At 36.5% G+C, this 15,364-nt stretch overlaps 1 protein-coding gene across 2 annotated transcripts; it reads right to left on the bottom strand.

The window, feature by feature from the left end:
- Nucleotides 1-1,427: 1,427 nt before the first annotated feature.
- LOC137746114 (uncharacterized) lies at nucleotides 1,428-6,975 on the bottom strand. Of its 2 annotated transcripts, none has more exons than XM_068486183.2 (5): nucleotides 6,410-6,975; nucleotides 5,597-5,685; nucleotides 3,214-5,169; nucleotides 2,683-2,869; nucleotides 1,428-2,201 (listed from the first exon to the last, which is right to left on the bottom strand). In XM_068486183.2, the coding sequence occupies exons 1-5, from the start codon at nucleotides 6,507-6,509 to the stop codon at nucleotides 1,582-1,584; spliced, it is 2,952 nt and encodes a 983-aa protein (XP_068342284.2). In that variant the 5' UTR covers nucleotides 6,510-6,975; the 3' UTR covers nucleotides 1,428-1,581. The 2 variants fall into 2 exon arrangements, with proteins under 2 accessions (XP_068342284.2, XP_088538188.1); XM_088682062.1 differs by having other exon boundaries at nucleotides 3,226-5,169; nucleotides 6,410-6,800.
- Between the last annotated feature and the right edge of the window lie 8,389 nt (nucleotides 6,976-15,364).

Raw genomic sequence — 15,364 nt, 5'->3', positions numbered from 1 at the left:
CAGCTAACACTATTATTTTATGAACAAGACGGTAGGAGTTGTAGTGCTCCTTTTTAGCACAAAAAAGTTCAATTTTCTGATGCTTATGTCTCAGGTGGGCCTGCATTGTGTGTTCTACCAGGAGCAGATGGCGGAATTGGAGTACCCTTTGGCAACATACCAAAATACAATCCTCTTGATGATATTTTGCGAAGAGGTGATGAAGTCACTCCAGTTCCATGTTCTTCACCTGCTGCACCAGGTTGAATTGAAGAGCCTTTTGGTAATTTACCAAAGCTTGATGGAAATGGACCAGGTGTTGGACTATATTGTCCCTTGCTAGGATCAGATGGTGCGATTGCAGAGCCCTTTGATATGATGCGGTCCGGTGTAACCCATATTCCAAGCAACCGGTTATACTTCTCTTCGCTGCCATCAGAGGAGGAAGAGGCGAAGCCTAGGGCTAGCATAAGGAGTAAGCTCGGCCATGAAAAGTTTTGGTAGGATAGTGACAGTCCAATGATATGCTTATCCTTCTCTCTCTTTGTTTTTGTTGTTTCTGAATGAAAATTATGCTATGCTGTTGTGCTCATATAAGAAATTAGGTTTAACCTTGATAGGAAATTTGTAAAAAATATTCTTCATTTTCCTTAAATGGTTATTTACTATTTATTAGCAATCTGAATCCATGTTAGGTTTGTGGTATATCAAGTTTTATTATATTTGTATTTGGCCTATGTAGCCAATAATATTTTTCCTTTTGAGGTTTACCAGCTATGGAATTTCACCAACCATATACCACGTATGGAAGGATAGGAGGAAATATTATAACCAACTAGCCTTTAAATTAATAGTACCAGATTCAATTCACTTGAATTAGCGGCGTATAGGAAGAAATATTATAACAAACTAACCTTTAGTTTGTCAGTACAAGCTTCCACTCACTTGAAGTTGCCGCGTATAGGAGGAAATATTATTATGAACTAGCATTTAGTTTTCTGCCGAATTCACATCATAAATTGACTGCATCAACACAAATGAAATAATAAATTCGGGGCAGTATAGCATAGGGTTTTTACTTTCATTGATAAAGCAACTCACATTCATTTGCACTGAGCCTTCAAAACTGGACACGTGTCACACAAATTTCGAGCAAGAGCTACCACTCATGCATTAACAAGGACTCACTAGTCTCAAGGGAGAAACTAAGACACCCTCTCCTAAATGAATTCTTATACGCTTAGAATATGCTACCGCTAGTCTAATTTGGTTGAAATTGGTATCAAATTCGCCTCACATAGATATATAGCAAATTCTATACTCAATGCGATTGACCCCATTGTGATGGGGAGACTATTGCGTGTGAGTTATCCCATTACAAATACCTCACAAAAACAAGGTAATTATGTTAGTCAATAAGCATTCTTTTCTACCTCATTAGTCATAACTACCAACAATTTTTGGTCTAACAAAGACCATCCCATTTATTCATCTTCTCATGAAACTACAATTTCAAGTCTTCATTTACATATTCTATTTAAACATATTGACCAAAATAAAAACAAAAGAAAAAACTTCGGTTGAAATTTTTGGCCTTCTACACTACATTACCACTACCTCTGCTACTAGCTCTTCTATCAACTTCCTCTCTACTTCCCTACCTATTACGTCTATTTCGTCTCCAAAATCCAACCACAGCGAGTCACGTTGCAGCTCTTTCTCCAGATTGTCCTCATTCGCATTCTCTTCTTGGCTTGCTAGCAACGTGCACAGAACATCTTCGACTGCACTTGTATTAATCCACTTGGGACCAATTCTTTTGCTCGCTGGCCTTACCCATGGGTGTGGATCAGTGAATTGCTCAAACATCTCCACGAGCCCTGAATTGATTCGATCGAACAGTAATTTCCTCTCGGGCTTTGGCCAAGAAGTCTGACCGTAGTACTTCTTCTCCAGTTCTTCAAATAGTAAAGGATTCACAGGACATTCTGGGGTGTGCCACATTGCCAAGAAGGTAGCCGGATCAGCATTGTTTAAACCAGATTCAGTTAAAGTATTGGCCAAGTATACAGACTCCCAGCTCTTTTCATCTTTACAAAATCCTCTTGCATCTGAAAACCCAGTAGATCCATCACCCACTTCATCATCACTCGACACTTCCATGTGTCCCTCTTCATATGGTTCTGACTCCAACTTCAGTAGCTTAAGCTGCATCCGAAGCCCTACAAACCAAATAAAAGATGAACATTAAAGCAAACAAAAGGAATAGGTCAATTAAATATACGAATGCACAACACAGTGGAAAGACAAGTGCATCATATTTGTAACAAAACTCAAAGCAGATTCAGTTCAAACAACAATTAAACTCCCACCAGTGACTAGAAGATAATGACTTAAGCATATCCTTTACCCAACACCTAATTGCGTGCTTCCTTATGTGTATTCATTAAAAAAAAATCAACTGACTTCTCACACACAATATGTTGCTATGTTTATACGAACATTTTACGTGGTTAGTAAGTATCATCTTACTATCGGGGCTTCATTACAACAATCTATATGCACATTAACACCAACATATTCTATGGATACTGGAAGAAGGCAATAGCTTTGCAACATTAGCACATTAGCACCCACACACTCATAGGGAACTGACACTAGAAACAAAAGAAATATAATCAATATAAATAGCCTTGCAATTACCTTGCAGGTCAGCATTGAGACTCTCAAAGCATTCAGAACTAGATGACACATCATCAGTAAAAGGAACTTCCAGAACTGAAACCGGACTGGGCTGCTCAGCCTCCTTGGAGCTTGCAGGAGATTCGATTCCAGGTACAGAGTGGTTAGAAGGGACTGCCTGTTCATCGGGTGGCCTGATTGATGGTTCCTGAAAATTTAATGAAAATATTTGAGACAAATTTTTTTAAATACAAAGCCCTGCTTCCAACTGAGCAGGGAAGGAATTTCAAACACGTCTAGAAGCGACATACGTTAACAGTATGATGAATTGATGCATCTACTTGTTTGTATAAACGGTTATGTGATAAAATAATGAACATCCCACAATAAGCAATTTGCAACATACACATGTTATTGGGAACAGCAAAGATGAAATCAGAGGAAATATCAACAGAAACAGGTCTCCAACAATTCTATATCATTGCAGTAGTGATATTACCATACTGCACAAATAAAAAAATAAAAAAACAAGCAGAAAACTTGAACACAAACCTGTGGAATTACATTATCCTGGTGTCCACCATATGAATAGCCTTCTACCGACATATGAGATGATAATTCTGGAAGGAACACATCAGGAGTTTCCGAATGCATGGATGCATCCACATCCACCAAATTTGCAGAAACTGGACTTGCATCCATAGCATTACTAGGTGGTGACTCAAATGCAACATTCTTCTGGGTTTGATTGTTCTCTTCCAAGTCAGTTCTATCTTTATTCTCAGTAGTATGAGTTTCAGGTGAAATGTCAATAGCTTCCCTACTTGAGGGAGACGAATAAGATGTTTTATTGCTGGATCTAGACTGTTTGCAAACAGCTTCTCTAAGATCAAGATTACCAGTTACTATACGGTGTCTTTTGTGCGGCACAGTATCCTTTGGCATCGGATACTTGTCACTATGTACAGTTTCACGCCGCATACTTGTTTTAAAACTTCCAAACACACTAGATGAAGAAGGAAGAGATTTTGATCTTGATAAACTATTGATGCATCCATCCTTCCAACCATCCCTACTGCTGATACCCAGAGGTCCACCCCCTTCAGTAGAAAATGTATCTCTGAATCCTGCCTCACCAATCATGGCATTCAAATTAGCAGCTCGCGCTTCCTTGTCTGGGACAGCAAGCATTTCACCAAGTGTGCTGCCCCTGCTAACAGGTCCCACTTCTTGGGACTTGTGTGTCAGTTTCCACCTCTCTGAGAGCCTCTTCTTGGCCTCTCTACTCACAGATGATTCAGTAGAGCACGATGATGAAGGCCTGGAGTGGTTACTTATATGAAAGGAATGCCTGGAAGCCACCGACATCCTCTCTGACTCATTTGCAGATTCATTCTCAGACATGCTACAGGAACTCTCATCACCAGCATATCCTTTCAAACCAGAGGAGGAAAGATGCACAGAATTACTGCTAAAGTTATTCCTCATTTTCCTTGTGATTTCCTTAGCAATTTCTCTAGATTCTCTAGACTTGTGTCTCAGATGCCCATCATTATCTTGGAAGTTTTTCCTTCCGCATGATTCTGCCTCCCTGTTTCTAATGCTCAGAAATTCAGCGTGTTTGCTACCATCTAACATAGAAGCATGAGGAGAACAAGGTGATGTTTTGGGAGCATTCAGCACCTTCCCAAGGTTTGGTTTCAGAACAACTATCCTTGTAGGATGAATGGCAGATTCAATTTTCACTTCTGGTCGGTTTAGTGATGATTTAAGAGGATTATGACCAGCATGTCTACTGTCAGAGTGGCTAGAAAAAGAATCCCGGTGCTTCTGAGGAGATTTACAGCGATGCTTCTGCTCTCTCGCTGATGTGAAGCCAAGGTCAATGTTTTCATACTTTTGAGCTTCTGATGGCTTCATAGATACTATGCGACCACAAAGGGATTGAGGACCACCTTGCAGATCATGGAGATGTTTTGCGAACAATGAGTCTGGTTGCTGAAGGAATTTCAATAGAATATCCTTGTTAGATTCCAGCACCTCAAGCGCATCATGGAACTCCTTTGAATCCTGTAGCCTCTCATCTGTTGAAAGGCGTTTTGCATCCATGAATTTCTGTCGAACAAAAGCCATTTCAGCATCACTGAGCTTTGGGTTAGCACTTCCTCGAGATGAGTAACTCCTTGAAGGTTCATTAACTTCAAACACATCCTTAAACTCCTGCTGCACCCTTGAGTTCTTCCTAGACGAATGGCGGTCATGAAACATACTGCTTCTGTGGTTTTTCTCTACCGATCTTGTCTTCTGAAGATAATTCTCTGAAATGCCTTTCGATTGTCTATCAGCAGGCTGCTGAGGTGGCAGCCCATCAAGACCCATCAATTTGGCAATTACGCTTGGTGATCTCCTTCTGGGTTCGGTTTCTCTCACCATCTCCTCAGCCAATAACTTCTTTATTGGAGTTCCAACACCTTGCTGTGAAGATCTCCAGCCCAATTCAGAGGGGAACTGCAAGAACATAATTAACACACTTCATCATGCATGTCACATTGTAATTGTTTTTCAATACCATTATAAATCCAAACGAGGCCAAAATTCAGAAAAAAAAAACAAAAACAAAGGAAGCGGAATCTTTTGGCTCATTACTCTGCTCAAGTTACAAAATGAACAGAAAGGCAAAATAAAGCCCGAGAACTCTAGGTTTTATAAAAAAAAACACTTCATGAACTCCATTGGAGAAAGACAAAGAAAAAGAAAAAACCATCCAAACAAAATCCTTCCCCATCATCAAGTGAATTGGGTTTATTTTTCTTAACTATTGTGTTCGAAGTGTTCTTTCTCTAAAGTATAACGTTATCAAGGGCTTACATGTACAAAACCCAAATAAAATCATGCAGCTCAATACACACAACTAGTAAATAGGAAATGAGATTACCGAGTCTTCGCCGGTAGAGCCACTACTGCAAGAACTCGAATCAGAGGCCAATTTCCGAAAGTGTCTCTGTTTCGGAACCTGCCTGTTTCCTGAAAACAAAACCTACAAACATCAGGATCACCATTTCAAACCACAGACAAACTGAGAAGAATGCACTGCACAAAATTTCCAAGTAATTAAACATCATCAAATGAATTAGAATCCAACCCAGTAAAACTAGATGAAATTTTAATTGTGCCCTTTTCACAAATCAAAAGGAAAGGAAACATGGCAATCAATGTCTTGAAAATAGCATGCAGAAAACAGAGGAAGCTTCAATTGTTCCCTTTGACTCATAAAAAGAAGCAAAGCAAATCATGGCAAATGCCACTGCAGAAAAAGTCACAAACTTTAGCAAAATTACAGAGACAACACCAAAATTAACCTGCATTGCATAAGTATTAGAGCAAAATTAAAAAAAAAAAAAAATTAATCAATTAATTAAAGCTGCTAATTAAATATAAATTGTTGTCTTTACTGGATAATTTGATAGAAGAAATTTTGAGAAAAATAGAAACTAGTTACTAAGTTTAGAAATTTGTAATTTTCTTCAAGTGAGCCGTATAGTTTAGCTTAATCTTTCCGTTTCGAAAAAACCATGGGGAAAAACTAACAACTTTCAGCAAAAAATAAAAACTGAGATTTTCTCTTCCACCTTTCCTTTTCTTTCCGTCCACTTTCTCGGCAACCAAACAGGGTCAGAAGTTCAGACAACTCACAAATCAAAAACCCACAAAAACAAAACAGAAAAAAGAATTTCAGAGAAAACCAGACCTCCTCTGTGAGCTCGCTCAGCGGAGGCGAACCGTCCTCCGACGGCGCTCCTGTCAGCAATGCTCGTCACCTTAGACCTCCGAGGCCGAAAGCTCTCCATTTTAACACATTTAAAATCCAAAAATTGAAAATTTAACAAAGTGCGGCAGATACGGAGATCGGAAACTCCGCAGTGACGCACGCGCAGCTAAGGTTCTCAGAAAATCACAGAAGAAAATTTAAAAAAAAAAACCCCAAATTTCAGCTCCCCACACTCTGAAGAGAGAATCAGAAAAAACCAGATCTTGAACCGAAACAGAAAGTGAGAGAAGCCAGCAGAAAACGGAGAGAGAGAGAGAGAGAGAGAGAGAGAGTGTGTAATAAAGAGGCGTCCGTTAGTGAGAACCGCTAGAGAGAGAGAGTGGAGTGAGACTGGGGATGTGGTGTTGGGTGTGAAGAGAGAGAAAGTGAGGAGAGAGAGTTTTGGGGTTTTGTTTTGTTTTGGGATTTTTTGAACTTTCAAATACCGATATACTGACGGGGGAGGCTGAGGCTCTACGCGGGCAAGTGGTTTGTGTGCGTGTTGTGGATGGACTACGGTAAGGATGGTGGGAGGTGAAACAGGGTATGACTCTGCCAATTTTCCAGGTGTCCTTCATTGGATGCGGCCACGTCACTATCTTGTTTGGTCTTCACCCTTTGTTTGCTTGGTCTTTTTATAACAATTTCATGGCTTTTATGGTGTTTCATTCCCATTTTGTTTGAATTGGCAAAATTTACACTTTGTTAGGTTGATTAATGTAACAATTCATGTAAGTCGACATTATGGACGTTTGAGCTATTTGGATCATGTTTGTTGTTTGCGTGACAACTTATTCATATGTAGCTCTGTCGATTGACGTCCGGCATAGTCAAAATTTCTTACTATTTCTAATATGGATTCGCCGTCCCCGGAAATGTCAAAATTGAGTTTGCTTAATTACAAAGATCTGTGTACTTACCTAAACGATCAATTTGCCGACATCAAAAAAGGCCAACTTTTTTTCCAACATCTCATCTCTCGACTTGCCTAAAAGATCAATTTGTTAGCGTCGAAAATGACTAAAATTTGGTGTATTTTCAACAACGCATCTTTATATTTGCCTAAATGATCAATTTGTCAATGTCGAAAATGGTAAAAACTTGACGTACTTCTCCAACGACAGCACATCTCTCTACGTACCTAAAAGATCAATTTGTTGCCATCGAAAATGGCTAAAATTTGATTCACTTCTATGAAACAACGTATCTTTGTACTTGCCTAAATGATCAATTTTGTCAGGCTCGAAAATGGCAAAAACTTGACGTATTTCCCCAGCAATAGCATATCTCTTTACTTACCTAAACGATTAATTTGTCGGCACCGAAAATGGCTAAATTTTGATTCACTTCTCTGACAACAGCGTATCTTTTTACTTGCCTAAATGATCAATTTGTCAGCGTCGAAAATGGAAAAAAAACTTGACGTACTTCTCCAACAATGGCACATCTCTCTACTTACCTAAAAGATCAATTTGTTGGCATCGAAAATGGCTAAAATTTTATTCACTTCTCATAAAACAATGTATCTCTATACTTGCCTAAATGATTAATTTTGTCAGCGTTGAATGATCAATTTGTCTACTTACCTAAAAGATCAATTTGTCGGCAACGAAAATGGCTAAATTTGATTCATTTCTCTGACAACAATGTATCTTTGTACTTGCCTAAATGATTAATTTTATCAATGCCAAAAATGGAAAAAACCTAATCTACTTCTCTACCAACAGCGTGTCTTTCTACTGAACTAAAAGATTAATTTATCAGTGTAAAAAAAATGGCTAAATTTTTTAGTGTGTTACTTGAGTACTAAATTGTAAAAACCTAATTGGAAGTTGTATGTGTTTTGTAGTCTCTCTAGGAGAGTTTCTAGTGTGCTTTTAGTTTGGATCAGTCACTGTGTTGTTTTGCGGTTGATTTGTCTTATCAGCTCAAGTAAGAGCAATTTTGGTGGTTGAATTAGGGGTTTTTATTTGTTGATTTGGATGTGATTCTCTTTACATCATTTCATCTTTGTTTTTGGATTCGTTATCAATTTGATGTTGACATTGGTCTCTGGAAATGTTTTGTTCATATTTAGTATCATGTTTGACTTTCATATGGATATTTTTTGCAATTGAGATTAATTGGGTATGTTCATGTTGTATTACTTAAGCATTGTAAAGTGAATAACAATATTAATAGACTGTTGTACTAGTTGCAAGCATTTTACATCCTAATTCAACGATATTATTTACACTAAAGAAATGAGGATTTACGCTTGCTATAATTTTATGGCAATCAAACTCGTCATTCATATGGTAATCGAACTCCTCATTTATGTAAATTAAACTTAAAACGTCTCATTTACTAGTAGAGAGAAATACCACAATTGATTGAATATAAGGTTAAATTATTAGATGATTTTATGAGTCCAAAAATGCTGGAAAAGGTTAAATTATCCACAATTGGTTGAGTATAAGGTTAAATTATTAGATGCGGTCGGGGACAAATACCATGTTATTGTGGAACTAACTTGGTAGAAATATGTAATTACGTATCACCCCTCCAAGATTCCACCAAACCTAAATTTATATCCTTTATTTTTACAAATAAATTTTTCAAACAAATTGTCACTCATTGGGAATCAATTTGTGCAGAGGGGGGAAATATGATATTGCTGTGTGCTGGCACAGTTACTCATCTTTCTTTTTTATTTTATTTTTTTTTTATATATTTTATTTCCAATTTTTTGGATGAATGTGGCTCTATCATCTTTATGATACGTAAAATAACACAAACCAAACAAGGAGGGAATCTTTAATTCTTAAAGAATTGAGCTAATTACGTGGATGAAATGTAAACTCTTGTAGTTGTGGGTTTTGTTTTGTCTGTGGAGTTAAGGCAATAGCCAACCCTTTTGTTTTGTTGTGGTGGGGAGGAAACAAATGTCATTCAATCATGGGTCTTGTGTTCTAACAAATTATATGAGCATCGAAAATGGGCATCTTCATCCAATATTTTATTTGGATCCATATTTTAACACATATGGTTCAATATTTTTTGAGGCAAAAATGTTTCATTAATTACCTAGAAGCATTATGGATCAGTAATATAATTTTATGTTTATAAGTGCAACAGAAAGACAAAACAAATCTTACCTCTTATAACCATGTCAAATAAAATGGAAAGATACGTTCACAAGGACAAAACCTTGCATCACTTTTTTATGAACTTGCAAAAGACAAAACGCTTCTTCAACAAAGAAGCCCTACCATGAGACATCACGAAGATATTCTCATAGTCCTTTGCCAGACAAACAAACAGCTAAACCACAACCAAAACAAAACAAAGGAAAAAAAAAGTGACACGACACAAAATAAAATCTTCAAAGGTACGATTCCTCAACCACGAGAGATCCACACCTAACCAACATGAAAGATAAGCTCACAAGGCCTAAACTCTAAGAGTCGGACCTAACACTGTTAAGACAGACAAAGTAATCACAGTACTATCACATGAAGGCTGTGTAACAACAAGAAAACATGATTGTGAATCCCCTAAAACACTATAACGACCCCATGACGGGAAGACTGCACCACTTGTTGATGATCTTGCAATCGTCGGCAAAAACTTTTCTATGAGTCACCTCCAACAAACGTTGAGCTTCCTCCGCATAATCCTTGCCAAGTGTACAAACCACAATCACCACCTCAGATTCAAACAGTAGTTGTTGCTCTAACTCTAAGGTCCGGAGTTGAGCAATAAGTCATAATCGCTACAAAAGCTCTCCTCCTCATAAAGAGAGAGTAACCACAACCACAAAAGGCTCCCTTCAACAAAGTAAAAAAGTGACCATACTAAAAACAAGAAAAGAAAAAAAAACCGGATCAAGAAGGATTGCCACCAACCCCAACTCTAAATGTTAGGTTTGGGGGCAAGTTTTTTTCTTTGGTTTTCTTCTCTCTAAAGACAAGGGTTTTTTTTTTTTTTTTTTTTTGTGCCCTTTTCCTTTCCTACATATGGTTCAATATTGAATGGATACACTAGTCACTAGTCGCACATATCATTTCCAATATTCACTAAAAGAAATCTCATTTGCAGTTAAGAATGTTGCTTCTATTCGATTAATACAAGACTCATTGACCCATATCAGTCAACCTTAAGCACTTGTCGGATGTACTAAAAAGAAACGTTCTAACTTTCTTCCTAATTTACTAGGATATCGTGTCTTAAATGAAAAAAAATATTGAATGTGGCAAGCATACTACAATGTGGTGTTATTAAATCAAATATTATAAATTTAGTCAACGACGAGTTTAAACTTTAAAAGTTAACATTAAGTAAGTTAAAAATCGATCCCGTCCAATGTAATAAAAGAGAAAAAACAAAAGTTCATGAAGTTACAACGTAATACTTAGATTTTGGATTGTTTGCTAGCTACCCTTTCATGCTTACTCAAACCATTAAACTTTGTGCTAGAAAATGTCAAGGATAATGAATCGTAAACAAAGAAAACTCAAAGCACCCATGATTGGGTTTAAGTTTATTTGATACGTATGATAGTGTGTTTTTGCATGCATATATGATTATCAAGTTAAAATATAAGGAAAACTAATGAAAATGGTTTGAAAACTTTGAGTTTTAATGATAAGGACAAAATAAAGGGTAAAGTAAATAGAACCAGGATTGACTTTTTAGTGTAAAAATATGATTTTTCGTTAAAATGAACAGTACCGTGAGTTTTTCGTTAAAACTCTTTTATATATACAAGTTGTGGGCAATAGAAGAAATAGCTAAGTTAATAATAAAAAAAATGGTGTCTTTTGTGTAGGAGCTAGGTGACCATAGACATGAAGATACGCGGGCAAAGCATTGGGTGTGCATTACGCTTTATATACAATTATGTGATGTGCTATCTACACTCCCCATTTTACTTCTTACATATCCTTTATTAATTTATGTCCATTGATTTTTTTCAATTTGTCCGATCCGACGGCCGAAAATTAGAAGAGTGTGTGAGAAGTAAAAAATGGTGTGTGGATATCACATCCCTACAATTATATATAGGGAAGTGTTATTGGCACTCCAAAAATCTCATTATACACTCTTCATAAGTGTATTTTTCTTTCCAAAAATAGAAAGTTAGGAGTGTAAAATGAAAAATTTAAAGTGCTAATAACAATACCCTATATATATATAATTGATCTGACCCTCCAACCAGCTTTGGGCCCCCAGAACTTGCATGATTTTTCTTGGTACCTTTATTTCTGTGTAATTATGGAATCCAAGCAAAAAGCATCATAACATGGAAATCATTGTGGTCTCCAAAACCCTACCCCATGGTTGACAAATAAAGCTAGTCATGCATTTACTTGTCCATTTGTTTGATCATGAAGACGTTCTCTATTTGTTTGATATCCATTTTCCACTTCATTTTTTTATTCTTTAGCTTATAATATTTTAGTTGAGGTTCTCAAAGATGCTATGCGCTAGTCTGGCGGCGGGCTGAGGTTTAGCGCCTAGGCGGCTAAGCAGGACCTAGCCGGGTGTTTATGTGGACTAGACGAATTTTATATTTCGTGTAAATAAGTGTTTGTTTATACTTAAAATATATATAATTTCATCAAGAACTACAAAATAGAATGACATATATATTATGAAGTATTGGAACATAATGAAAACATAGGGAAAAAACATATAATGTGCATTCATTTAAGTATTCAACAAGTATCTTACAATTTATTGAAAAAAATAAAATGCAAAATGAAAGTTATCTATTTTTTGTCTAAGTGTGTCACAAACGAGGTAGGTCTGGGTGGGCTAGCTGGGTGTCTAGATGGCCTCGACGAGCACCTCATCAGGTCTAGGCACCATTTCTTAATTTTCAAATGCCTAAGCAGTAATTGAGGCAATGTTCAGCAGCCTGGCACTTAGGCAGAGCCTAGCCTAGAAGGCACTAGGCAGGGCCTAGCCTAGAAGGCACTAGGCAGGGATTTTTAGAATAGTGATTTTAGCTAATGAGAAAAAACACTTCGACAATTATAAATTTTAAAGAAAAACACTTTAAGAGTTTAATTGTAGAAAAAAGAAAAAAAAAAAAAAGGTCTTATTTATCTACTTGTCATGCTCCAATTGATTTTTAGTTGTGAAATTATTTTCGTATCACAAAGTTAGTTGAGATGTTCTCTAAAATACTGAGTTCGAAGTTTTTTTCTTTAATGGTAATGTTGTAAAGAGTTTTCATGGCATCGTGTCAAAAGCAAGAGGATTCATAGTCCCACAAGCCCTAAAAAGATTAGTTTACTAACAAGTTGAGAGAGAAGAAAAAAAAGGGGCCGTTTTTTATTCTTGTGATGCTTAGAACATAGTTGCCAATTGCTGGAGTGTTCTATAATAATTAAAAGCGAAAGTTAAAAGCAAAAATTAACTTAGCTACCTTGACTGGACTAAAGCGTGATTATTTAGGTCGAAATCCACAATCATGGCTTTTGAAAGTCCGCAATTACCTGTTAAACTTTTGACAAATCACAAATTAATTAATTAATTAATTTGAACTGAACATATGCTAGAAGCACACTGGCTATGATTCTAAGATTAAAACACTAATTGGACTTCCTAGGCAGGCCTGCAGGCGTGATATAGATTTTGTTCATATACTAATTAACCATCAAAATCTCACCCCAAACTGCTTGCAAATAACTAGCTAGACACGTATAATTAAGTATATGATTAACCCTCAAGTCTTTGTCTTCCTTAATTTACAAACCTTGCAGCATTGTGCTAATTGGATTGGAATATCACGTACAGAAAACGATGGAGCTAAGATTAACAGAAGTCATATACTCTAGTCTTTAGCCGATTAATTTAATTAGAATGCCCACTAATCCGTTTCTAGAAAATGAGACCTGCTTTAGGTAGGTCTGCAATATTTAGCCTCTCATAGGCAGCTTGCTACTTTCAAATCTTTGTGTGCATGAATACTGCAATCAAATTTACTCACGCAATCGTATGCAGTTCATTTTCTACTCCTAGAGCTAAAAAATGTATACCTTTTAGGATAGAGTAAATCAGTTGAGGACGACCCTTTTCGATTAAAAAATCGGGTGTGCAACGACGTTATTTTGACATTGTTTGAAATGAATTGATAACACGTTGCTGTATTTTTTTATTGATATTATAGAATTATTGATGGCATGTCGACACTTTTTCAATGATAAATAATTAACGTACATTTCATAGTTGAACTGCAGAGTAATAGTCATGTATAAACCCCAGCTACTGTTCACCACAAATATCCGTAGAAGTTAACCATTGCTAGACTATCACTGTATTATTACTAAGTCTTCGCACATATATTAATATCGCTTGTATCAAAAACGAAGAACATGTACGTAGTATAATCCGAACAACTTGATTTTATTTTGTATTCTAACACATCAAGATAAAGTTTTCTTGTACGACAAGCGTTAATATGAACCGGGCAATTTGGGTGCACCTGGGACATGAAATTGGGAAGTTCTACAAAATCCATCAGACTAAGGGTCTGTTTGGTATTGATGTGTTTTAAAAAAAAGCTGTTTCTGCTGTGCTGTGAGAATAAGCAGCTGTGGAATAAAGCAGCAAAGTGTTTGGTAAACTTTTTTGTAAAAGTGCTTTTGAAAAAGAAAAAAAAAAGTAGTATTATAGTGTTTTGTAAACTTTTATATAAAATAGACGTGAAAAAAAGCCAGTTTTTCAAAGCTAGGTTTTGCAGCTTCTTGTTTTTGGATTTTTTCACCCAAAACTGTGAAAAAAAGCTGAAGTTGAATGTTTACCAAACACAAAAACAACTCCCAGCTTTTTTTTATACTAATTTTTTTCAAAATCACCTCAGTACCAAACCAGGCCTAAATCCACCGGACTCCTTTAATTGACCAAACTCAGAAACTATGTATGTTTACAAGTTTCATGAGGTCCACTTGAATTATTCAATGGCTAACCCTAAGCTGTAGCCATGACATTACACTGGCTGCATGGAGAGAATCCCCACGAAGAGCGGGTGCGACAGGCTCAAATCAACACCAAAACCCAAGAAAAAGAATCTTAAGATCGTATGGTGGGAAAGAAATTTAAAGAGGTAAAAAGGCCATAGATTTCGGACTTTGTCATCCATGGATGAGACAGCTACAATTCACAGCTATAAGATTTGGAACTAAAGATTTCAAGAAGAAGCTCCTCCATGGAGCGTTCCTTGTAGTTGTATGATTTGCTTCCTTGGCTCCCCAAAAGTACAAAGATTTCATGTGGGATGTGTCACATCTACTATATATATGCATTTATTTCAAAACAAACATTGTATGGAGCCTCCTAAGACAGAACATATATCTCTATGTCACTCATCATGTAATACTGTAGCAATTAACACATGAAGCCTCCTAAGGGAAAGAATATGCGGTTTAACAAAGTGTATTTATGTCTCTATCACACATTGAATATGCAGTTTAACAAAGTTTATTTAGGTCTAGATCACTCATCAAACAAGGGTTTGTATACATAGTAAAAATAGCTAAAATGCTCTACAGGAGAAGCGACTTTTCTCAAATTTCTCTATTAAGACATCCTATGCATTTTAAAGAGACACAATTAAACTGATCAACTTAGCTTAGTTCGTGTTTGACCGGTTTTTGTCAACTCTATTTTATTAATATCGATTTAGTTCGATTTTCAATTCATTGATTTTTTTGTCTACTCTTAAATCTTTATATCACTCATCAGTCATCACGCAACTAGTGATATGGAACGGTTTTTGTTAACTCTATTTTTTTTAATATTGATTTAGTTCGGTTTTCAATTCATTGATTTTATTGTCTACTCTTAATCTTTATATCATTCATCACGCAACTAGTGATATGGAGATGAGGGTTACTCGTCTCTCTC

Source organism: Pyrus communis, chromosome 12 (genome assembly GCF_041283825.1).
Source record: "Pyrus communis isolate YQ-2024b chromosome 12, ASM4128382v1, whole genome shotgun sequence".
Taxonomy (NCBI): Eukaryota; Viridiplantae; Streptophyta; class Magnoliopsida; order Rosales; family Rosaceae; genus Pyrus; species Pyrus communis.
Note: the sequence above shows the minus strand (reverse complement) of the source record. Positions and strands in the feature narration are given on the sequence as shown.